General features: G+C 45.9%; 1 protein-coding gene across 1 annotated transcript in view; it reads left to right on the top strand.

Annotated features, from left to right (window-relative positions):
• The first annotated feature begins 11,678 nt into the window (after positions 1-11,678).
• LOC146172486 (uncharacterized) overlaps positions 11,679-25,611 on the top strand; it is a 63,685-nt gene continuing 49,752 nt past the window's right edge. The window contains exon 1 of the mRNA XM_084585775.1: positions 11,679-11,735. Coding sequence (XP_084441901.1) covers positions 11,679-11,735 — 57 coding nt within the window. The remainder of the gene's footprint in view (positions 11,736-25,611) is intronic.

The following is a 25,611-nucleotide window of genomic DNA, read 5'->3' as shown; positions in this document are numbered from 1 at the left end:
CCTGGAGCTGTCAACCATCCGTCACCAGAGTCCATGGGACCGATGGCTCGAGGTCACGTCGGGCAGCTTGGGCGGGGGTTGCGTGTTCGTGTCCATCGGTTCCTTGGGGTCTTACGGGTCCTTCGTCTCGGTTCTGATTGGTCATTCTGTTCTCCTTGTCTCCAGGTCCGGGCTGGGGGCTGGGCGGTGGTAGTTGTTCAGGTCTGGGCTTGAAGGGCTGGAGCGAAGCTGCTCGGCGATGTCCCTGGGCCCTCGGTGATGGTTCCGGCTTGAAGATGGCGTCGATGCTCCAAGGCGAGGATGGGGATGTCGTACGCCGCACCTCCAACCAAATGTTACGAAGCGGTGAGCCAATGATGACAGGAGACAGAACATGACCGATGGCGATGGTAGATGACGTTTAATGAATTTTGCGGGCCTAGCGCGAGCGCTCCTGCCCGCGCTACTGCCCACGTCTTCTTCCTTGTCGTCCGTAACAATATTATCAGATGACTGGAAAGAAGAGATCTGGAATTGATTTTGCTTCCAAAAATTTTTTCCGGCCACACGAAATTAATGATGAAGAGGCGGAGTTTTGCGCTTATCTTCTCTGCTCTTTTGGACAGCTTTGGTTATGAATTATGCAAAATATGTTACAGTTAATTGAAAATTATCGGACTAAATATGAGAATGTTTTTATTTGTTTTCAGTTATTTTTAGCTTTTCAAGGTAATGTAGGTGTTTTTATAAAAGTTCACAAAATCGGCCCAAGAAACGAAATTTTTCCTACTTTGCAGACCTAATTATTTCAAAAAAGGTTTATGGCAGAGCAGTAATAATTCCCCACTATGTTCTCAGCATAGTTATGTACTAAACAGCTAAAGCTTATATTTATATAACGTTTCAGTACACAGATACAATCATCATCGTCATCAGCTTGACTATACCCACTGCAGGGCGAAGACCTCTCCCATATATCTCCACAGATACAATTGCGCTAATTTAAAGAAAACAGCGAACATTGAACATTTCCAAGTAAAAAATAAAGTTTCAACATTGTTTAAACTTTTTTCACGTATGCTCTACAACCCCAGCTTTTGAAATCATTACAACACCTTACATAATTTTGTTGCGCTAGTAATTACGGCCACTTCAATAAGGCCCTGGTGCAAGGCGTAGCGCATCACGCAGATCTGAAGATTCTACGGCATTTGTGCATCGCCCACGATTTTGAAATTTTGGCATATTATTGGAGCAGGGATAAATATATTTTCAAAAGAGGATTAAAGATATATACAATGAGAGACAGCCAAGGAGCTAGGCAATGAGGGCCCCCCGTTCGGCGCACTTCTTTCTCTTAATCTTACGCAAACTAGCGCGCCACTTCGTCCTCATCATTCTCATCGTCATCCAGAAACGTTTGGTCTCGACATTGCAAACTAGCTGTGACAGACACAGCAATGAATGGTTCGGAGTGAGGGCAACTGCACAGTACAGCACAACAGCAGCGGAACCAGCACGCGTGCGAGTCATGGCAGCAGCGTCGTCGTCTTTGTCGAAGTGATCGCGCTTCTTCTTCGGGCGCTAAAATATGCATTTAATTGCTGTCAAGAAGAAACACAACGTAAAAACACGCATAACGGAATCCATAAAAGTAATATGACAACAGTTCAAACCTGAAACGTGAAAAGGAGGAAAACTACGAACTCGACCAAATAAGCGACTAAGCATCAATATCTATCAGGCAGTAATAGCGAGATTATATATCTAGACAAAAAAAGCAAAAAGAAAAAAAAAAACGCTCGCAGAGTCAACATAAAGGGACTACGGCGAAAGGTTCGGCGATTGTCGACATCGTGCGAGCTCGAAAGCGGCAGGCCCAGTACAATGAAACCCGCTCCTCGGCGCCTGTAATTTGGCCTCAGTGCGCCCGCAGAGTAAACACCCTCTTCCTCCGCCTGTTTCGGACCGACTGTGCTGGCGCGTCTCACATGCGCTATTGGCTTGCGCACGCTCTGCGCAGACTACCGATGAACAGCAGGGAGGCGAGAGAGGCTGATTCTAGAGGCAAGAACCTCCTTCGGTTTCACGTTCCAGCTTTAGTACGCAGCATTAAACCAACACGTACAGCTTCGAGCAAACCGCTACGATTGCTTTTTTTTAATTTTATACAAAACGATGCACCAGACAAAATTGTTTGGGCAAGATGGCAAGTACACTTAGGAGAGTATCTTAAACAGAAATAACCGCTTCACCAACAGAAAAAGCGGACGTGCAGACTTATCAAAGCGCGTGGTCTCTCCACTTTTTCTCGCGGGAGCGCGTACCTGGCTAACACACGTCTCAAAAGGAAGGTCGTTTTTGTCGGCCTGTGACCAGAAAAGCCTCGTAAATTGCCTCTGCCCAACTTTTTTTAATGCCTATGCTCAGTTGGTCCGTCGCTTCCAGAGGGAGGCCTATTGAGGCTTAGGAAGAACGGCGAGAAATTCAGCCTATGCATGCGCGCCATCGCTTTCGGGACCCATCATAAGTAGAACATTCGCCCACAATCCACATGGATTCCGCGACATGCTTACAAAATTGATATCCGAATTTGAAGCGTAGAAGGCGTGATAGCTCAGTGGTTACGCTCGAATTCTGAATACAAGTGCGAAGGTACTTGTATTCAGCCAAGGAGCCAGGCAGTGAGTTTGACGCACTTCTTTTCTTTATTCTTCCACAAACGAGCGCGCCACTTCGTCCTCATCATCCTGTCATTTTTTGTCTCAACTTTGCAAACTAGCTGTGACAGACACAGCAATGGATGATTCGGAGTCAGTTTTGTATGCGTAGAGTTCCTGATGCGCTGTGTCATAGGGCAGCCCACAGACGTTTTTCGCAATCACCTTCACCATTATTACAATGAAAATTTCTGAGGGCAATAAAAAAACAACAGTTTTAGATATCTTTTTAAACTTTGTTCATGTATTCTTCTCTACATCAATTTTCAATATCAATAAAACCATATTGCACAATATTGATGCACTAGTAGTTACGACCAGTCCTATAAGACCCTTAAACAGGAATTTGCAATTGCTGTAGGTCTGACTTCTTGGCCACTAAGCGAATAAAATGCAAGCAGGATTGGATTTCAGGTTCTAAAAATATGTCCAATAGTAGGAAAAAGATGTCGACGGAAATGAGGACGTTAATGCTCAGATGTTGAGATGACCATGGCCATGAGCGCGGGGGTGTGCTCCCCCCAGACGTTCGTTTTAAGAGGGGGAGCAGTGAGAGCTCGTTTTTGCGTCTGCAGACCGACAGACGTCGATGCATATATTATGGTGAGGCTACCCAAAACTAATAAAAAACAATATGCCTCATAAAGGGCTTATAGTAACTCTCTTGTAGCAGTTCAACGCATCTCAACTAGAGCTTCACTATTCTATCCGCCTGTTTTTCGCACCGCAACCAGACGCCAATAACACGAGTGAAGTAAATGAGATGCGACCACTGTCGGGGAGCCCGCTTCACCAGCGCGGGCGACAGCCTCTGCCGCATGAGAAACTGCTGCGCCAGATGCGATCGGTGGAAAGCATGAATGTGGTGCTGCAGTGGCAAAGCAAGGTATCGAATGCTAAAAAAAAGAAAAAAAACAACCATTGGTAACCGGATGCTCGTGCCTTTCTCCGATGACGGCATCCAGGCGGCCTGAAGTGAGCCTTTTGCCGCGCGTTCGATCGGTTGTTCACACTGCATGCAGGCACGCTAGCCAGGACTGCATGAAAGAAACAGTACATGAATGAAAATAATGTGCGCTGTCGAGTTATTTGAAAAAAAAAAAAACGAATACAGCCCAGAAACACCGTGTTTTAATGAGGCAGTTTTCCATGCCCTTCACAATCTTTCCATTCTAGTAAAATAATTTGGAATACGTTGCTTGCTCATTGAACGTTATCGTCTTTTTCTGTAATCCGTGTAAAGGTGAAGGTGATTGCGAAAAACTTCTGTGTGTTGCCTGATGACACAGCGCATCAGGAACTCGACGAGTACAAAACTGATTCTGAATCATTCATTTCTGCGTCTGTTACCGTCAATTTTCCGAAGTCGAGACAAACAATGACGAAAGAAATACTGTTGCAGCTGGAGAATGACGAGGACGAAGTGGCGCGCTCGTTTGTGGAAGATTAAGAAACAGAAGTGCGTCGAACTGGGGGCCCTCATTGCCTGGCTCCTTGGCTGTTTCTCAATGCATATATCTTTAATCCACTTTTGTACATATATTTCTCCCTGATACAATAATATGGCAAAATTTAAAAACCTTGAACAATTCACAAATTCCGTAGAACTTCGAACTTGCGCGGTGCGCTATAATTGGACAAAGGCCTCATCGAAGTGGCCATAATTACTAGCGAAACAAAATTATGCAAAGTGTTTTTAATGATTTTGAAAGGTGCGGTCGTGCAGAATAGGTGGAAAAAGTTTAAACAGTGTTAAAACTGTTTTGATTTTTTTTTCCTAAGAAATTTTCCATGTTCGCTGTTTTCTGGAAATTAGCGCGATCGTATCCCTGTATTCAAATGTCATAAAAATATAAGCTTTAACCGTTTGCGGATAACTATGATGAGAGCATAGTGTGGAATTATTGCTGCTCTACCATGAGCCTATTCTGAAACAAAGGCCTGACATTTAGGAAAATTTCGTTTCTGTGGCCGCTCTTGAGAATTTTTATAAAAACATCTACTCATACCCGAAAAGCGAAAATTAACTGAATACAAATAAAAGCATGCATATGTTTAGTCAGATAATTTTAAGCTAGCTAACTTGAACATAAATTGTGTAATCTATAACCAAAGTTAGCCAGAACAGCAGAGAAGCTCGAAACTCCGCCTCTTCGATATTATTAATCAGTCATCACGCAACAATATATAATATTTTGAAGTAAATATAAAAGGTCGAACGACCATCCTTTGTTCGATCATAGGTGGAAGCGGGAAAGATAACGCGCGCATTTGTCGATGCACCAACTTTATGGATTTACGCAACGTTGTGGATAGTAGATGGGGAGGCTTTCTATTTTTTTAGAAAATGTTATGTCCGCGGTTGGCTTGAAGAAACAATGCTTTTGCGAACCCAAAAAAATATTTGTTAGAACTCGACTCGAGCGGTGCGCGCTGGCGGCCGCTCATCGGCACGGTCCGAAGTCACGGCTGGCTGGTGCAAGCAGAAGAGGGCTGGGTAAAGGAGGAATGGAATTTTGAGAGGATCGTTGGTCCTTCGTTCCCACGCGCAGCCCTTGCGAACACAACACCGCGGCTGGAATCGCCCACTAGTTGAGCGGTTCATTGTTCCCCCTCGCCTACGCGTCTACGTGCAAGACACAACAGACAGCATCCCCAGCTGCGCTGCTGTGCGGCCTCCTCCCGAAGCGTTCATTTCAGAGCTTGTTGGAGACGCTACAAGACTTGTGACTGCTTCTTATACCTTTATATAATTGCGTCCCTCAATAACTTTCTTTTTCATTGTGCTGTGTATAATTTTCTCTTGCCCCTATATATGTTACATGTGCTCCGGTTTGTGCTTGCTACACATCTGTGAACAGTAGAGCTATGAAATGTCGCCGGAGTACGGATTACAGCAGCGGCGGGAAACCATCGGCATTGTCGGACTCAGTGAACGACGTCATCTTAGACCGTGAGTATATATCTTTGCAGCATGCCATTGCTTCATAATTGGTTCTATATAATCTCCTACCAGTCCCAAATGTACTCTTTCCGTATTCTCCTCGAAACAACGGCGTGAAGCATAACTTCAAGAACTAAGCAAATTTTCGTCCGGGTTACATGCAAGCAAGTGCGTGGACTTATTTGCTGGCTGCGATATGAACAGCATTTGCGCCGAAATTAGAGAAGCCGTGCGTAACAGGTGTGTGTGTGTGCCACCAACGCGCGACAGAACACTGCAGGCAGCCCTTAGCGCAGTTTTTTGACTGAGCAGCGCGTCGCAATCATTTAGTGACCGAATACTACGCACCCGGCTTTGTACATATATTTTGGACAGCGTCTCTTCTGCGCGCAGGAAGCCATGTTCGCTCAGTTTTTGGATTTTGTTAAGAGTTAAGGGCAGATTTTTTGTTTTCTGATGTACAGACGATGCTTTGAAAACTGTCCGTCCGGTCTGTGCAAGCGAATTTTAGCGGGGCAGACGTTATGTGCGTGATGCCGCTTGATGATTAGGCTATAATTTAGTAATAATGAACCCCCACTTTTATAATGAATAATATCATATTAAGGAATTGAAAGCCGTGAACAGCGCAAGTGAGCCACTTTTCAAAATTTTCTTAATCGACACCCCCCTTCTGAGCACGCGCCTTCAGGTGAGGGCGTTGTCAGGAAGCGGCGACAAAAGGAGAGCGGTTTCGCAGGCGCGCTTCGAAGGCGGAGGAAAACAACAAAACAAGCAAAAAGGCGCATCAGCCGTGTGTGCACTGCGCCCCTGTCACTGGAAAGTAAACAACGTGCACGCGGGACACACTGTACAAAATATTGACGGCCGGTATTGTCCATATTGTCCGAGATATATAGCTCGCGAAGCGCTCGATCACGGCGCTCACTTTAAATGGGACAGGACGTCAGGGCTACCTGTCCGGCAATTATAGCTCTTTGTGCCTCACGTACTGTATGCATGAAGTGCACGTCATAGCCATCGTACAAAAATTTTGAAACCGAAGCAGCGATCCACGTATTCTAATTCTATAGGTAATCATTTGGGAGTAGAAAAGAGCAACTTAATAAGATGTGCATGGTTCTTTATTGAACAATATCTATAAATGGACGGTTGAATAGTTAAAGTAATGGAGTGTTGTGCGAATTCTTTATAGCCGTGACCACAATAAATATTACTCATATTGCTCTTAGCTTTAAGCTCTGGCATTGACAACCCTATCCAAAGAATCGACTGGTAGTGACAGGTTGTTTACAGCTTTTGATGAAAAGGTAGGCCATCAGGCTGTTATTGCAAGCATATTTGCTCCTTTTTGTACCTCTGTTTATTACAAGCAAAACCTAATTTTGCTCCCTATTCCTAGGGACGCTGCACCTCTTACAACACCCACTGTTCAGTCGCTTTCATTCAAGGTACAAAAAGGAGGAAATGCGCATGCACTCATAGGATAGCCTGTCTTACCGTTAACAGCTGCAAATAACACGCCACTGCTGCTGGTACATGATACATGGTGTGGTACATGTGTGCGCGGAGAATTGTGACAGATACTGTGCCTTTTCTATCCTGAAAATGAAATTCAAACGCCGCTGATGCCTGCTGTACAAGCATCTAGCCATCTGGGTTTGCTTCTGTTTGCTTTGTGCTGCGGCGTTCGACGAAGCGCCAAATAAAAGGCGCCGCACGGACGCCTGGATTGGACGCCCGGCAAGGGCAGCTTCGTCTATGCATGAATGCCTGGTTACGTCATGACCTGTCGTGACGGCCCCCTGTCGAATACAACCAACATTTTATTGAACGCATCAAAGTTCAGCGGCGTTCTATAATTAGTTTACAGGAAATTAAAGGCGCAGTATCTGTCACTCGCGGAATACGGCTATCAACCTCACGGTAGACAAGGAAAATTATATAGAGTGTTTCACGATCTGGGGCCTGGCGCAGTGGTAAAGCGCTCGTCTGGGGATCCAAGGAATATTAATTTGGTTCCCGGTGGAGACAAAGTTTATTTTTAACTCTCGATCGCTCTCGAAAGCGCGACACCTCTGCTGACAACCTCCTGTCGACCACCTTCTGTCGACATCGATGAGTCATTAAAGGCTTTCGCCGTAATAAGGTTACTACGAGCGGAATAGAGGGCCGTCCTAATTTGTCGTAACTTTCTTGAGTGGAGCAGCGAATGCTCCACTGATGACAGAATTAGTCTGCTCCGGTGACCACTAAGGCGGTAACCGTGCGACCATCGACAATAACTTCGAGGTCGCTTGTTCGTGTCCTCATATTGCATGTTGGCTTTGGTGTTTGATCTCTAATTTGTCGTGTGTTAAGGTCGCGCTGGGGCTCATAGTTGTCATTGCGTTGGATGGCGGCATCACCATAGAGCCTGGTCGTGTTATCCGTGTCGCTTTGAAGTCTAGGCGCGTGATCGTCGAGGGCGTGTTCATAAGTAGTATCGGGGTAATATCGGCGTCGTTGTTACTCATCGTCGGCGGTAGAGGATCTTCGTTAGTTCACCGTATAGTGACCTCACCTCCACAGGTTGCGGCCTTGTTTCCCCTACGGGGGCTAAGGGACCTTCCTTGGACATAACTGCGGACTTGTGACGCACATCGGGCACTCTACGGTGATTGGGAGCGGACCTACAGCTTGTTAACTGTTGGTAACTCCCTTTTACCAGGTATTTTGCCTGGACGGGGTCATGAGGCGTCGACGGCGAAGCCGCGCAGGCCGATGTGCTTGTGCGGGCAGTGGCGTAAAATGTGGTCGGCCTCACTGCAGTGGGAGCAGAATGGGCGATTGTTGGATGTCCTCCAGGCGTCACCCTTCCTGGTTCTGGAAGGTCGTTCGTAGGCTTGGCGGATAGGGCCAAGAAGCGGCGTTCAGAAGGAGCTTGTTCGAGTCGAGGGAGGTTTGGAGGGTCTCGTCAGAGTGCAGGATGGCGGCATCAGCGTACTACATAACTTGAAGTTGTTGCATTGCATTTGTTAAGGTAGGATTCCCAAGCGGCTGCTGTACTTCAACATGGACATTGTACGTGTGCGCCGCTACCTGGGGCTGTTGGGGCGGTGATAGCAGACGGCTCAGTTCTCTTATGACTTCATGCATAAACACATGGAGGGTATGTCCACTTGTAGCTTTTGCGTCGCCGTGGCTTGCAGAGAATATATGAAGAGACCATTTGTACTGTCGAGCACGGGTGTCTAGGGTCCATTCGATGGAGGACGCTTCCGTTTCCTTTTCTCTCACGGTTTGGGGTGGGTTTCTGACAAGATATGCAAAAGGAGATTCTTTGATGACTGGAATAAAAAAATATAAATTTGTCACCTTCAGTCATGTTTGGGTTGGCCCGAGGGAAGAGGCGTTTCATTTCCTGAATGTAGGCGAGAACGGGCTCGTTAGGGAGCTGAGCTTTGGACTAAAGAAGGAGTTCCTCTCTTTCTTTCCTAAACACGCTGGCAATCTGTTTCAACAGTTCCTCGTGAATGTCTCCTACGTCGTTAGCGAAGATTCGGTGTTTTCATATCGCTTCCACGCTGTTCCATCAAGAGGAAAGAATGCGTTTTGGAGGAGGAGGAGGAATTAAGAATTATTGTGCTCGAAATAATTCGGTGGTGCATGCTTGCACCAAATGGGGTGGCTCTTTAGTTGCGGGACCCATATGTTCCCAGCAGCTCCTGGCCCTTGTCCGTTAGTGCAAGCTGGATGGATAGGGCTGGGCTGGATAACAAGGTGTTCCATCGCTCAAGGGGTTGGGGATTGGGTGTATTGGCGGGATGGGGAAAAGGGGGGGTTTGAGTTTTGCATTCTGCAAAAACATGCGGCAGGGTGCCTTTTTCTTTTTTTTTTGCAAAAAGGACAGAGCATATCGTGTTCCGCAGGGTACATGCGGTTCATCAGTACGGGATGCGCAAGCGATCTCGCCCGCGCTCGACGCAGGATCGTCTGTTGTTGCCTGGTGAGTTTGGGGTGCGGCTCTAGCAGTCTGCACATTTCCTCTCGGTACATACGGGTCATCTCCCTAAAACTGGTAATCGGATGCAGTAGCTCTTCAGGCGCGTGCTCGCCCCGGATTGACATTTCTCGGGCATGGTAGTCTGCGATGGTGTTGCCTGCTATCGGCGAGTGAGCCGAGACCCACACGAGCTCTATGGCTCTTCCCGGAAGCCTGCACTTGGATAGAATGGCTCGGACCGCGCTTGGAATATCCCTCTGCGGAAGCTTCTGTAGGCTGTCTTTGAGTCGGTGTGCGAGTGCGAGGGCCACGGCCGCTTCTTCGGCAACTGCGGGGTCTGTTGCCTTTATGGACGCGCTGACGATCAGCCTGTCTTTTGACGTAACCACCATCGCTTCAATGAGCTCCTCCACCGTGTTGTGGGCGCCCATGTCTAGCAGTCTTTGCGTGGATGAGTATATGGGCATGCCCTGTGCTTGCTTTGTTGCCTTACGAAGCATTATGTTATGGGTGTCCCTATTTGCCTTCGTCAGCTGGAGATAAGGGGTGGAGTAGGTAACCCGCGACACGACGAACGCGCGTATCAGTCGCATGGCACTGTCCTCTTTGAGGTCTCGGTTTCTGTTAGATACCCGTCTAATGCTGAGTATCTGTTCGGTTGTAGTCTTGATCTTTGTGACAGCGGCGTGTGCCTTCCCGTCGATCTGAAGTAGTAGGCCGAGGATCCTAATCTGCTGTGTTGGCTTGATGGCCGTTCCGTTGATTGTGACGATCTCGTTCGGCGGCAGCTCATGGATGTTCCCGGTTGGATCATAAGCAGCTCTGATTTCTGGGGAGCGCAGCTCAGTCCGTACGACTTTGCGTACTCGTGCACGGTCGTCGCCGCTTTCTGCAAGGCTTCCTCCATCCCGGCATCAGACCCAGCTCGAGCCGTCCTCACTGTAATATCGTCGGCGTAGAAAACGTGGTCCACACCTTCGATTTGCTTGAGTAGACCGGGCAGGGGCAGGAGGGTCAGATTGAAAAGCAGGGGCGATAAGACCGTTCCGTTGGGGTGCCCCTATCACCGAGCTCGACAGGGTCTGACTTCTCCATTATCCTGATGGTCGCTGCTCGGTTTGACAGAAAATCCTTGATGTAGCCGAATGTCGTTCGGCCACACTTGGTCATATTCAGATTCCGCAACACGCTCGCGTGGGATACGTTATCAAACGCTCCATTGAGGTTGAGGGCGAGTATCCCATGCAGCGCGTGCCTCGTTGCCGGCTGGACGATCAGTTCGTGAAGTTGGATCATCACGTCTTGGGTGCTGAGATGTTGCCTGAAGCCATACATCGTCTCCGGCACCTGATCCGTTTCTTCGAGGTGCTTCTGCAGGCGGCGAGGGACCCTGCGTTCCATCACCTTCCCCGCGCAGGTGATGAGAGAGATGGGCCGCATGTTGTCTATCGTGAGGGCCTTGCCGGGGTTTGGAATGAAGCAAACCTCGGCATCCTTCCATTCCTTCGGCGACCGCGAGCTCTCCTAGGCTTTGTTGATGTGCCCTAGGAGGCTGCGGGCCGCTTTACCGCTCATGTTACCGAGTAGTTTGTATGTTATAGCATCCCTGCTGGGTGCATTTCTTTTGTTACTTTCATCTATCGCTGTCCACAGTTCCGTCATGGAAAACGGCCGGTCCAACTCCTCGTTGTCGGGTCCTTCGTACCTCTCGGGCACCGAGTACTGCCCCTTCTCTGTCATTAGGTACTTCGCCTTCAGATCTTCCAGGAGCCTGCGGCCGTCTCCCTTGTACATGTTCAATACTTTGGTAAGGTTGCGTTTGGTCGCAGTGTTGCTACTCAGCGGGTCGATCAGATGCCTCAGGAGACACCACGTCTTCCCCGTCGAGAACGTGCCCTGCAGGCCGTCGCAGGTCTTCAGCCAATTCTCCCTGCATAGTGTGGCCGCGTGCTCGGCGATCTGTTCGTTCAAGGCTGCTATGCGCTTGGCCAGCTTTCTGTTGTGCCTCTGACGTTTCCATCGCCGTGTTAACGAGTGCCGGGCCGCCCACATGTGGGTCAGCCTGGCATACACGTACGATGTCTGCGACGTCATTGAGATTTCTTGGGTAAGTTTTTGAAGGGTCTTCTGGTCCCTCGACCATTCGGTGTAGGTCTGTTGCCTTTCAGCTTGTCCTTATTCTTCCTCAGACATCTCTTCTTGTTCCTGAGTGAACTTTCTCATCTTGTCCCAATTGGTGATCCGCGCTATCCCCAACACTGCCCAATATCGGGAACCTCGGATCGTGATGCTGATCATGCTGTGTTCAGAACCCAGAATCACTTCTTCGCTTCTCCAGATGCCTAGCGTGCTCGACAACCATGAAAGGTCTGTTGTGGTGTAGCTCGCGGCACTGTTGCCTCTTCTGGTCCGGCTCGTTCAGGAGGGCAATCTCGTGATCCTCCATTGCTTTGGGCAATGTATTTCCTCTATTTGACTGGAACTTACAGCCCCATGTTGTGTGAGGAGCGTTAAAGTCGCCGAGGATCAGGAGTGGCCTGGTCCCCGCCAACCCTTTCGCCTGGCTCACGATGCGGTCAAATTCGTACTGCCGCTGTGACGGCCGACAGTACGCGCTCATTACAAATAAATTGCCCGCGCTGCCAATTTCTCTTGCATGAATTTCTACCAGCACGTGCTCGCACTCGCCCTGCGCCGTAACATGTTGAGTTGCCGCCACGTTGCTGCGATCGAGCACCGCCGTTCCGTTCTCCGTAGGGTCCGTGTAAATGACGTACCCCGGAAGTCTTGGTTTCCCGTTTGTCTCCTGTAGAGCAATTACATCGGGCTTGTTGTCTTACCCGTCAATGTGTAACATTAGTTCCGCTTCTTTGTTGCGAATCCCACGGCAGTTCCACTGGTAAATTACGCTGGTGTCCCCCCCCGGTCTTCTTGTGCTTCTTATTTGGCTTCTGCATCATCCTTTCCGGGCAATTCTAATCGATTGCACCTTTTCGCGATCGTATTTTTTATTTTTTTGGCTCACTCCTTTTTTAGGGACGCGAAGCTGTTCCTCAACGATGTTGAGAACACTTTTAGCGCTCGACGTTTGTGCTTCACCGATGGTGTCTGAGGCTGACTCTCGCGAGCTTTAAGTCGGTCATCTATTTTGTTTAGCCTTTCGTTAATTTGGGAAATTGCGGCCAAAATGGCTATCAGCTCTCCTTCTCGCGGGATCTGTGTCATTACCGTGGTCGCGGTCTCTGCGTCGCCGCTTCCTCTCCGCTCGACGTCCATCGCCTCTAGATTATTTGCTGCATGTTGCGTGGCCTCAGCGCCTCCCGCTGTCCGCCCTTGGCGGGGCGAGGGGAGGGGGGCTCCGCGGCACCCTGCGCAAGCCTGCGGCGTTGCTTTCCACCGTGTTGTCTTGGGGTCCTGAATTTGCCAAGTTGCCGTTACTAGCTGGCATTTCGGTCTTATTCATAAGCGCCTGTATTTGGGCATTCTGCTCCTGCATCTGAGCGTTTTGGCGCTCTATGATCCTTTTAAGCTCTATCACTTCGCTACTGTCCTTTTGCAGATTCGCTTGGAGTTTCAAGACGTCAGTTCAGTTCAGTTCAGTTCAGGCGTTCAGTCGTGTCCGACTCTTCGTGACCCTATGGACCATGTCACGCCACGCTTTCCGGTCTCTCACTATCTTCTTAACATCACATAGCTTCATCTGCAATGCCGTTTCAAGACGACCCAATTGTTAAATGCGGTAAAGCGTTCGTACTGGTCCATCTAGTCCTTTGGACCTTGTCCCGGGTTGTCATTGAAAATGGGGGCTGTCGGGGCTGCTGAATATCAACCGTTACTGCAGGCTTGGCCATTGCTGGTGTCGGACGGGGTCGGGATCCCGGGGTGCCGGGGTCGGACGGGGTCCGACAGCAGACCGTGTTCGGGTTCATCATCATCATCAGCCTGACTATACCCACTGCAGGGCGAAGGCCTCTCCCATATTTCTCCACTTAACCCGGTTCTGTGCTAGCTGCATCCACTTGACCCCTGCGAACGTCTTAATCTCATCCGCCCACCTAACTTTCTGCCGCCTCCTGCTACGCCTTCCTTCCCTTGGAATCCAGTTTGTTACCCTAAGCGACCATCGGTTATCCTCTCTTCGTACTACATGTCCTGCCAATGTCAATTTCGTCTTCTTAATTTCCACTAGAATGTCGGTAACTTAAGTTATTTCTCTGACCCACACTGCACGCTTCCTATCTCGTAATGTTACCCCTACCATTTTTCGTTCCATAGCCCTCTGGGTTGTCCTCAACTTAAGTAGAACTCTCTTGGTTAGCCTCCACGTTTCAGCCTCATAGGTTAGTATAGTAAGATGCAACTGTTCTATACTTTCCTCTTGAGCGATACCGGTAAGCTGCTAATCATAATCTGTGAGTGCTTGCCAAATGCGCTCCATCCCAATCTTATTCTTCTTGTTATTTCCTTTTCATTGTCCGGATCTGGGGTTACTACCTGTCCTTAGTCGACATATTCGCCTACTACTTCCAGTACTTCGCTACCTAATGTAAACTGCTGTTCCTTCCCGAGGCTGTTGAACATTACCTTAGTCTTCTGAATATTGATTTTCAAGCCTACCTTTCTACTTTTTCTGTCTAGGTCATCAATCATTATTTGCCGTTCATCCCCCGAGTTGCTTAGCAAGGCAATGTCATCAGCAAATCGCAAATTACTGAGGTATTCTCCATCTACCCTTATCCCTAACTGCTCCCATTCCAAGTCTCTGAATACTTCCTCTAAGCAAGCTCTGAATAGTACTGGGGAGATCGTGTCTCCTTGCCTAACACCTTTCTTTATGGGAATTTTCTTATTTTCTTTACGCAGAACTATGGTTGCTGTGCAGCCACTATATATATCTTCCAGCACTTTCACGTACGGCTCGTCTACCCCCTGATTTCGCAATGCCTGCATCTCCGCCGAGGTTTCAACTGAGTCAAATGCTTTTTCGTAATCAATGAATGCTATGTATAAGGGCTGGTTATATTCCGAGTATTTTTCCATCACCTGATTGATGGTATGAATATGATCGATAGTAGAGTACCGTTTCCGAAACCCTGTTTGATCCTTTGCTTGATTGCAGTCTAAGGTTGTCCTGATTCTATTAGCGATTCCCTTAGTAAATACCTTACACGTAACAGAGAGTAAGCTGATTGGTCTGTAATTTTTAAGGCCCTTAAAGTCCCCTTTCTTATGAATGAGAATAATGTTTACATTCTTCCATGGTTCCGGTACTGTCGGTGACACCAGGAACTGCGTATACAGGTGGCCAGTTTTTCTATTATGATATCCCCCCCCCGTCTTTCAACAAATCTGTAGTTATCTGATCCTCTCCAGATTATTTCCCCCTTTTCGTAGCTTCTAATGCTTTCTTGACCTCGTCCTTCGTCACTGGTGGAACGTCTGACTGGTTTTCCCTACCGCCAATCTCATTACGGTCCTGACTACTTTGGCTACTGTAGAGATCTGTATAGAACTCCTCGGCTACTTTGACTATCTTGTCCATATTCGTGATGACGTTGCCCGCCTTGTCCCTTATCGCATACATCTGGTTTTTGCCTATACACAATTCTTCTTTACCGCTTTAAGGCTTCCCCCGTTCTTTACAACATGCTCAATTTTCTCCATGTTATACTTCCTTTTAGCGGCCACCTTGCGTTTATTGATTAGCTTTGATATCTCGGCCAATTCGATCCGGTCTGTTGGATTGGAAGGTTTCATACTCTGGCGTTTCTTAATCAAATCTTTCGTCTCCTTAAGCAGCTGACCGGTATCCTCTCTAATTATACTACCGCCTGCTTCTTCCGCGCACTCAGTAATGATATCTCTGAAATTATTGTTCCTTGCTTCTAGGGTAATGTCGCTATCCTCGGTTAGAGCTGAATACCTATTCTGTAGCGAGACGTGTTCGGGTTCGAGCCCTTGAAGTTGGCGACTGGTTGAGTGGCCTGTAGGCTGGTCTCCCAGGACGGCAGGAACAGGGCTGTGGTCGCTTTAAAGAGTAGATCGGAATATAAAGGGCAGCACCTTCACCAGATATCAAATAGTGGTGAAAAGGTCGTAGGCACCAAAAGAGAAGACAGGCGTAATAGAACTGGGATCAACTCTTTATTGCATTGACTTGCACCCGCAAAAGCCGGACACACTTTGTCCACGACAGCATGAGCCATTAAAGGCTTTCGGTTTAAAATTGCAAGCTACATGCGGTAATCATTGGTACAGTTGAGACGAGTTCGCTTTCATAAATTGGCCTTTTTCTGCGTTTATTTAAGAACACAGGACTCGCGATAAATGATGCGGAGATAATCACTCACTTCGCACAGATTTCCATTTTGTTTGGCCAGCTATATTTTCAATGCATTTTGAAGTTGTTGAATTTCATCCGCAATTTGCGTTAGTTGAAACTTCTGTGCAATATTCGTCCTGCGCGAAAAATTTTAGTGGGCGAAGTAGGAGATCTCAGCGGCTGTAATTATGCAAAGCTCAGACCGTAAAAACTGTCTCATACATGTTAATTAGCCCCGTTCGTACTGGTTGATATTCTGGCTGCACAGGGCGCGGCTCAATAGAAACAGGGAATCTCGACAGTTAACACTGCCTCAATATATTTCAACTAAATATTCCGTCCGTCACCTGACACTCATTAGGCTATGAATGTGTATACAGTTCTCGAGTAAACTGATTTTTACTTAAAAAATCAGATCGCTTGGCTTGCTACCTAGGGGCTTTTCATTTCCCTCTTTTGGCGAAACTCCCAATTCAGAAGGGGGAGCAATATTTCAAAGCGGTTGTTGTTTTTCTGCTTTTTCGTAAATAATAACATCGTTTAATGCGATTAAAAAATTATTAGAATCAACGTTATTCTGGCTGATTTAAACTGGGTCTAAGTGCATCTGTCTGGTCTAATCTGATAGGAATTTTTAACCTGATTTCGATTTCATGGGTCTATGCTCAAACAAGGTGAATGGCAGTGATGTCTGCAAAAGCTAGGTTCTTATGGAAATATTGAAATGGTCTCTATGTCTACTCTGCTAATGAAATAATAATGACATAGCGGAGCAGCGGGGACAAAGGTAAGAATTTCTGAAAATGCGGTTGTCTTAATGGTGCCATAGGGTAATGCACTTCGAAAGACTAACATGCGTGTTTTTATTGTCTTTTGTTCGTAGAATACTTCAAAGGCTCGCATGGCTCATACATCTGCCCTGGCGATGAGCTACACTTATTGTTGAAAGAGAGAGGACTGCCGCATGCACTGAATTAATTCAGCTGTTGCTGCAAGAGGGTCATGCATGACGCAGGACATGATGTAAGTACAGCACAGAAGCTATTGTAAATATATTTGAAACTGCTTGAACAGAATTTTTTATACTTTGCTCTTTTCTTCAACACACGGGAATTATCCTAAATGAGCTGGGCATATTTATAAGTTTCGAAGTTTGCTATTACATTTATTACACTAAAATAGGTCTAAAAGGTTTTATCTTATGTTAAGCGTCTTCAAATATAGAAAAGTTATTCTATAGGCAATAAAATTGTGAACTTGCATCCAAAGTTACATAAAAATGTGAGTTTTGGAACATAATGTGCTTTAATTATCTGAAAATTCTCCTCAAAATCATAGAAAGCATTTTGCACTATCCCAGGCAGCACCAGCCATCGGCCCAATATTAGGGATTGATTGGGGATTACTGGCCCTCAAGTGGCCCAATGGTGCCAATGAGCTACCAATAATGCGCAGCCATGCTATAACATAAGCATTATTGGCCCAGTGAACTTCACCCATATCCGTTATTGGCATTCAACCGGCTAACAGCGGTCAATGATGCCCACGCATATTGAACCGCTTGTCATTATTGTATACATAATGAGACAACCTGGTCATTATTGGCCGACCAGCTACAATGGTTTGCCAATATCTCACACACCATGGTATAACCTGGTAAATATTGTCCAGTCAATGACAACGGCTTCTCAATATTGAATGTATTTAAACATACAGTGGTCAATAATGTCCAACCAACTTTAGCGGCTTCCTGACAATGTAATATCTTCGTTTCTACTGGTCGATACTGTGTAATGAGCCTTGATGGCTAGCCAGCATTGCACATATCATGGCATAGTTTGGGCAATAATGTTTTGCCAATATGGCTGGCTTGTCAACATTGAATATATATTGGCATGCATTGGTCAATATTGTTCTGACAGTCATGGTGACCTGCCAACAATGTATACAGATCGGCCTATAGTGGTCAATATTGTTTGATGGACTGTGATGGCTAATTAGCATTGGGCATATCATGGCATAGCTTGGTTAATATTGTCCGGCCATTTTGGTTGTCTCGATAACATTGAATATATCTTGGCATGTATTCGACAATATTGCCCCACCAGCTTTGTTGGCATACCAACATTGCATATATCTTGGTTTATAGTGGTCAATATTGTCTAATGAGCTTTGATGGCATAAATTGGTTAATATTGTCCAGCCATTATGGTTCTCTTGTCAGCTATAAATAAATCTTGGCATATATTGGTCAATAGTGACCGGCCTATTATGGCAGCCTGCCAACAATGTATACATATTGCATTTTATTGTTCAATATTGTTCGATGGACTGGGATGGCTAGCCAGCATTGCACTCTAATGGCATAGGTTGGGCAATAATGTTCTGCCATATCGATGGCTTGTCAACATGGAATATATCTTGACATAGATTGGTCAATATTGTCCCATCAGAATTGGTGGCATCCCAATATTGTATATATCGTGGTTTCTAGTAGTCGATATTGTCTAACGAGCTTTGATGGCTGGTCACCATTGCACATTTCAGGCTGCGGCGGCGCTAAAAACAGTAGAAGCAGCTCTGACCGACACTGACATTTTTCAATGTGCAGGTATCCGAATATGACAGTGTTTTTGGGCTAATTTCGTCCCAACTAAATTTTTTGCTGGCCTGGACATCAGCTTACGTTCAATTGTAGAAGATATTTATATGCCATACGTAATTTGCGCTACCATATATATAATGTTTTTTGGGATTAATGTACAGATTGTCTTAAAATTGTTTGATTGAGCTGACCACACAAAATGCACAGAAGCACCCATCACAGAAAATGTAGGATATATTTTTCTGAATATATTTTCCGTGATTTACTAATTGTTGCGGATGACCTGCGATTATATTTGACGATTTTGGTAGAGTACTCTTTTATTTACAATTTTAGACACGATTAATTGTTATGTAAAATTCTGCATATAATATCTTCGGCACAATTCCTGCAGACTAGAGGGCCGGATGTCGATCACGCGTGGACGTAGCTAACACAGATAGTGTTCCAAAGTTTAGCCAAGTGTTAAAAAAATTCTGACAGCATGTGGAATCTACACTGCAGAAATTTGCGAAGGCGAGATTAATGATGCTGCACACGGTGCATCACGTATCATTATCGTTATCAACTAAACGCAGCGTCATTACCATTGATACTATCATCATTGTCATTACCACTAATTGCGGCGTCATTCTCGTCGCTATCATCACGGTATCAAGGAGAATTATTTATGCTGCTTGTTTCTCGATCCAGGGTTTAGCGCAGTTGGTTAAAGCGCTAGCTAGGCTAGGAGTCCGATCCCCGGTGGAGATGATTTGTTTTTCTGATCTCGTCAAACCAGGATGATTGAAAGTAATAGACACATCAGTGCGAAGATCCTGAACACATCTCGGCAACAACTATCGCGCATGGAATTTCGTTCCATGGGCCTATATATACGCATACGAGTGCACAAGCATACGCACACGCTCGAGCACACATCTGACAAGCAAACGTTTATTAGGTGCGTGTCCGCGGAAAACCTCCTGCGCAGTCAAGAAACCCAAAGTATTCAAATGCAAAGAACACAACAGAACATGTGGGTCGCTTGAACAAACACCAGTGGCTACGTTTAGATAGTAAACGCAGAAACGATCGAATATGTCCGGTGAATCCACATCCTGTAAACGTTTGTCTATGATTGGAAACAAGCACGCGTAGCATCATTATTTCCGCCTTTTTTACGGGTTACAAAGAAACCCTACATATGTTCAAGCGATAGCAGAGGTGGGAGAGATCGCGCAGTCAAGAAACGCAAAGTATTCAAATGCAAAGAACACAACAGAACATGTGGGTCGCTTGAACAAACACCAGTGGCTACGTTTAGATAGTAAACGCAGAAACGATCGAATATGTCCGGTGAATCCACATCCTGTAAACGTTTGTCTATGATTGGAAACAAGCACGCGTAGCATCATTATTTCCGCCTTTTTTACGGGTTACAAAGAAACCCTACATATGTTCAAGCGATAGCAGAGGTGGGAGAGATCGATCGTGCTAGCCAATCGAATACTCACTGCATGATTCGCCATTACGCTAGCTGTTTCCGGCATTCAGCTTCAGCACCGACTATACCACGCCCCAGTACTAGCTGTTCTTATAGACAGATATGTTGGGCTGCTTTCAAGGCCTTCGAGTTCTAATATATACTAAACACAAATTTGCATCTTATTCCTGTACTATTTAGCGCTCTGCTGTGGGCTTCAGCAACAGACAGATAGAGACTGAACGACTTCGGCCATCGTTGTAGCAGCGCATAAAATATTTCAGCCAATTCACTTGACAAGAAAAGAAATCTGAACAGTACTGGAATGGTTCGTATTCTAATGCGACGTAAATCGCACACTGCGAAACGTTGTGTGCATGTGGAAGATAATAAAAAAAAATCAACAGCATTACATGCGGCAAGGCAAACGAAAAAAACAAAAATTTAAGACAATTACCTACAGTGCAATGAATGCGCGCTCATGTGGTGCCAGCATATATGGTAACAAAATTGAAATTGCATAATAACGATGCTCTCTATGGAAGTTATTTTTGTTCAAAAGCTGCAATACATGGCTCATAATGATGCATTTGACTACAGCTTTTGACAGCGTTCTCCTAAGCACTGATCAGAAACTATTCTTCAGGCATTCTATGCCTGATTATCCTACCATATAATCACCGCACCGAAGGCGTTTCCCTCCAGAGAACTAAACAATTCTATCCCATCGTGGCAACCAGGTAGCTAATGGCAATTCGTACATATTAAAAGTAATGCGAGCGCGTTATTTAGACAGTTTTGGGGCATTTTTAGAGAACACCACTCTCGAAGAATTTAGCACATGATTGAGAATTAGGTTTCCTCTCTGTAATATTATGCGCAGCTTCCGCAGGCTGAAAGATGATTTTACCGCGCAAGTTTCTGAGGACTACACCTTGTGCCAAGTTCGTATAGTTTTAATGTTGACCCTTGCTTTCTTTCTATTCTTTCTTTACTGCCAATTTAGTTCTTCAGATCTTAGCTCGTCGAGTATTTTGTATTTCTTGCTGCTTTATATGCCCACGCTTAGTTCTATGCGGATTTTTTCTTGCTCTAAATGTTGACCTGATTTGAAAAAAAAAAATTAATAACATGGGAATTATAACCTTGATGTACCCGTAGTTATGGTTGTTTTCGCTTTTCTTTTCATTGATAGGAATACAGCAAGTATACGGGCTTCTGCATCGCTCAGTTGCGCGTCATGACGCTTCCAGAGCACTCCGTCATGAACTTGTGTGCCATCTTTAGTTAAAAAATATGTCCATTTGTTCGAACCGAGAACGATTCCGAGAAAACTGAAGATTGTTTTCGTATGTGATTACTACTGAAACACATAGGTAACGCATTTTGCATTAACAAAAAAAAATGTGGCGAAATTATCGTGCCACTGCAAAGGTTACCGAGCCAACATTCGAGGCGACCAAAGAGCTACGAACGCACTTCTCGTTGTTTTAGCGAAGCCGAGGGCAAAACTCTGAGCATTCCTCCTCACAAGCTTGGCGCAAAGAACATATGGTTTCCATTTTCTCGTCCTTTCGTCGCCTCTCCGCCCGAGGGCCTTGACTAAAGCAATTTTCAACTTCACATCTTGTAGCCTTTTCTCCCCGTGAAGCAGTCATCGCGGAAGAGCAGCGACTTTCACTGCCCTTTCTTTCTTCCCGGCTAGGCATGCGTTGCTCACAATGCCCCCCACACTACTCCCCCGCACTCTTCCTTTCCTTCCCGCCAACTTCTTCCTCTAGGATCTGTGGGATATTCTTGAGGGGGGGGGGGGGGGGGGGCGGGGGGCTACCGGACGCGGGTTATACCGGCCTAATGTCGCGGCGGCACTCTTGGCGTCTGTGGGAAGGGAAGATGGGATGTGGGGAAGGATGGGGGGAGCCAACTTTCTTGGCCGGCAGCCTTCTGGGCTCGCGCGGGCCCACGGGACCTCTTTCATTTCTCTCACCGCCTTTCGAGCTTTATGCCTCCACTTTCGAGAGATCTCAAGCAAAAAAAAAAGAAAGAGAGAGAGAGAGAGAGTGAAAACACAACGACCCTTCTGCCCCCTTCCAACCGTGCCTCGAAACTCGACACAAGCGTCTGATTCAGAGGCGTCCGGCCGGCCACACAATCCCCACCCGCTCGAGCTGCTAGAGCGCCTGCAGCTTTGGACAGCAGAACCGAAAAACCAAGCATTGTGAAAGTTCCAATTCGTTTTAATGACCATGCCTGAAAGAGGATATCTGTGAGTACCACCAGCATTTTAGGTTGTTTGTTCATAACTGAGCTTTCTGAGATTATTTCTTGCTTTGTCTCGTCGTAAGATAGCTACTTTTTCTTACCAGGTTAATAAAGCATCAGATCACTGGGATGTACTTCGCGCGGCAATATTCATTTTGGATTGTTGCAACTGAGATCTGGGAGTCTGCGCTAGCCGTACGGTAAGATACCTTTTTTTTGCATGATTTGGTGCTGTATGTTGTCAGCCTTGATCATCATGTCAATAACCGATATGCTTACGAGAACGGAAAGCCATTTATTTCGACCGCACCATGCCAGTCAATTCTGAACTCTATTTTCAGCGCACCAGAGTTTGTGCATACAAAATATTGTATGCATAAACTCTGGTCACAAAGACAAAATTTACGGCGCAGGGGTGGCCAATTTGTATTGCAAAAGAAAAATGTGGCCCTGCCTGTAAAACATGATGCGTGTTTTGTGTGATTTTCAGGTTACAACTTTATCGCGCGTGTTGTGCGTCTGAAGTGATCCAACTTCTTTTACATACTTTATTCAAAACTCATGGTTAAGTTGAGCTTTCTGGAACATGATTGTTAGTTGCGAGCGAATATTTAATATTGTAATTTGCCGTTATGAATGCGCGTTTGGAATGGTCTAAATGACGCGTAGCTTATTCACGTGTTTGATCTTTCTCCTGCGCAAATCCCGAGTAGTAGAAGTGCCATAAAATATCCAGCAGCTGCAGTTTTACTATCAATTGTAGAAAACTAAAAGCGTCCGGAAAGAAGATCTGCCGACGCACTTATTCTTACCGCTAAATTTGATTATTTGAGGAAATAATGGAAAAAAGTTTTCGTTCAAAATTCCTCGTACCCACAATTATAGATTGTTATATCGCGCAGAAAAAGGGGCTTGCCTGAAACATGACACTTTTCCTTCTACGTGCAAGAGCTTCTACTGTCCGCGCGAAGAACTCTATGAAAAAAAAAATTCTGAAAAGGGGATTCTTATTTACAGTTGCTACCATAGTTCTTATACTTTACCACACGTACAAACTTGTTCCCACAACAAACGTGATGCTAAGCTATGGATTTCTTTATTTTTGAATTTGAGTATATCATATAAACCCCAAAACATCTGTGTCGTACGTTGTTTTGGCTGCAGCTTTGACAAATTTTAAAATGTTCTGTTTGCAGTAATGATGCGATGTACACTAATGTTAGCAGCCGCGGTCGGAGTGCGACTGCCATTTTTTGCGTCTCTTTTTTCTTTTGTACTTTCTTTTAGTTCTTGCGGCAATCTATCCTAACGAAAACTATTCAAAGGAAAGCTATTGATTTGAAGCATGCAGTTATGACGACGTCTTTCTTCTACAGGTGTTCGATCACAAAGGCACTACAAGTAGAAGGGGGCAAGCACTGACTACCGTTTAACGAATAGATAACAGCAAATACATTTTGTTTTATGTTTCCAGCGTCAACAACACATCCACATGGGAAGCCGTGCACTGCCAGATGTCGCAACCAATGTAACCAAGTTAATATGGCCGGCCTCACCGAGTATGCAGCTTATTTCAACCTGAGTAAACCAGACAAGAAAGTTGTCTGAGGGCCAATAGGTGGTGCTTTACTTTGGATTTTTACTCCGCGGTCTAGCTGTACTTCCACTTACCAAAAGTGTTCTCTCTTAATGGGATTTATGAATGTTGTTTTTATTTCCAGGTGCCATCTGCGAAAGGAAATACATTGTTATGCAAGCTGCTCAAGTCCATATCTTTAAAGGCTGCTGGGAGCTGCTGCCCCTACAACCGACCACAAAAGAAGCTGCGATGAACTCAGCGCATTCCTCGAACCTGGGACCTGAGAACACCTTGCCAAGGGATGCAAAAACAGGAGGACCACTGAAGTCTAAGAGTTCTGCCTAAATGTTTCCACGCCCTGTAACCCATGCACACCTAATAAATCACCATGCAATGTACCTTTCAGCTGTATCATTTTCTGTGCATGGATATTCTCAGCATGCTTTATTTAAATAAAAAGCTCCATTAAAATATCAGCACTGCATACGTATGGGATGGCTTTGTAGTTGCCTATTAGCCATAGCACGAAATGGCAACTAGCCGTAGTACTAATTATTGAAACATTCAGGACTATAATTGCCGGATTGCCAATTGCGCTGGCTGGAAGCCAATAATGCAAAACCACTGGGCAAGATTGGATTAAAAATATTGGGTAGCCGATAAATCTGGCTGGATGCCAGTTGTGAATATCCAGTGAATAAGCATGGATACAAGATATTGGATGCCCAGGGAGCTTGGCGTGAGCTTGGGTGGAAGATATTGAGTAGTCATGAGTGCCATTGAATGCCAGTAAAGAAGGTAGTATGCCAATACCGGTTTTGATAGGAGAGCCAAATTGGTTGGCATATATCTTAGCTCTTTGTGCGCCCCAATCAGACGCTAATATTGACCAAAATTGGGACCAATATATCCCAATATTGGACCAGTGGCGGTCCATTGATGGCGTGCTGCTTGGGATACTTGACCTATATTTTGGCATTAACCGCAACTTTTAAATTTCAACCAGGGTCCGAACGAAAGCTTTACGCTAAGACGTTGACATAGCATATATCATGTTAACCCATTAAGCAGTGATTCCATTAAATAGCTGGGATAACCCTAGTGAAGATTACGTGTAACTTGGTGAGGCATGAATGCAATCTTACTCGCTCGAATTGCTTCTCTCGTCTTGAAACACAAAAATTTGCTTTCAAATAAGTGTTCCTTTATAGCGAAAAGCACTGAATAAGGCATATATGTGCATATTTTTTCAGGACTCCTGGATCCTGCAGCTCTGTGAGGATGATCGCTTTGAATGTCAACCTATAGGTCTCCAAACAATCCTCATGCAAGAGGGTGTAATCCCGTCAAATTGATTCTCATGATATATGTGCTGTAAAGAAGAAGTTCAGATTAGGTGGGCATATCGCCGAGAAAGAGGAAGAGGAAGTGATTTTGCGGACCAGCTGACTGCAAGCTAGGCCACCCCCGCTCCAGTCCTGCTCGCTACCAGTGCCCGCTACCAGTGCCTGGATCCCCGCTTAACACTTGGTGGAGGTCGCGGGATTTCTCTTGCATTTCCTCGCCCTGGAGCGCCGCAGCCACCGAATTCCAACCTCAATGACTGACTCCAGCAACACCACCGGCCCCGCTACCTCGGCCCCTTCTATTCTATGCTCCGGGGTGCTTCGCCAGCGGGACCCGCCGGTCTTCAGCGGTACCGACGATCAGGACGTGGAGGACTGGCTTTCGTCGTATGAACGCATAAGCA

This window comes from Amblyomma maculatum, unplaced genomic scaffold (assembly GCF_055883805.1).
Source record: "Amblyomma maculatum isolate TAMU_Amacu unplaced genomic scaffold, ASM5588380v1 scaffold_13, whole genome shotgun sequence".
Taxonomy (NCBI): domain Eukaryota; kingdom Metazoa; phylum Arthropoda; class Arachnida; order Ixodida; family Ixodidae; genus Amblyomma; species Amblyomma maculatum.
This window is presented reverse-complemented; position numbering and strand designations above follow the sequence as displayed.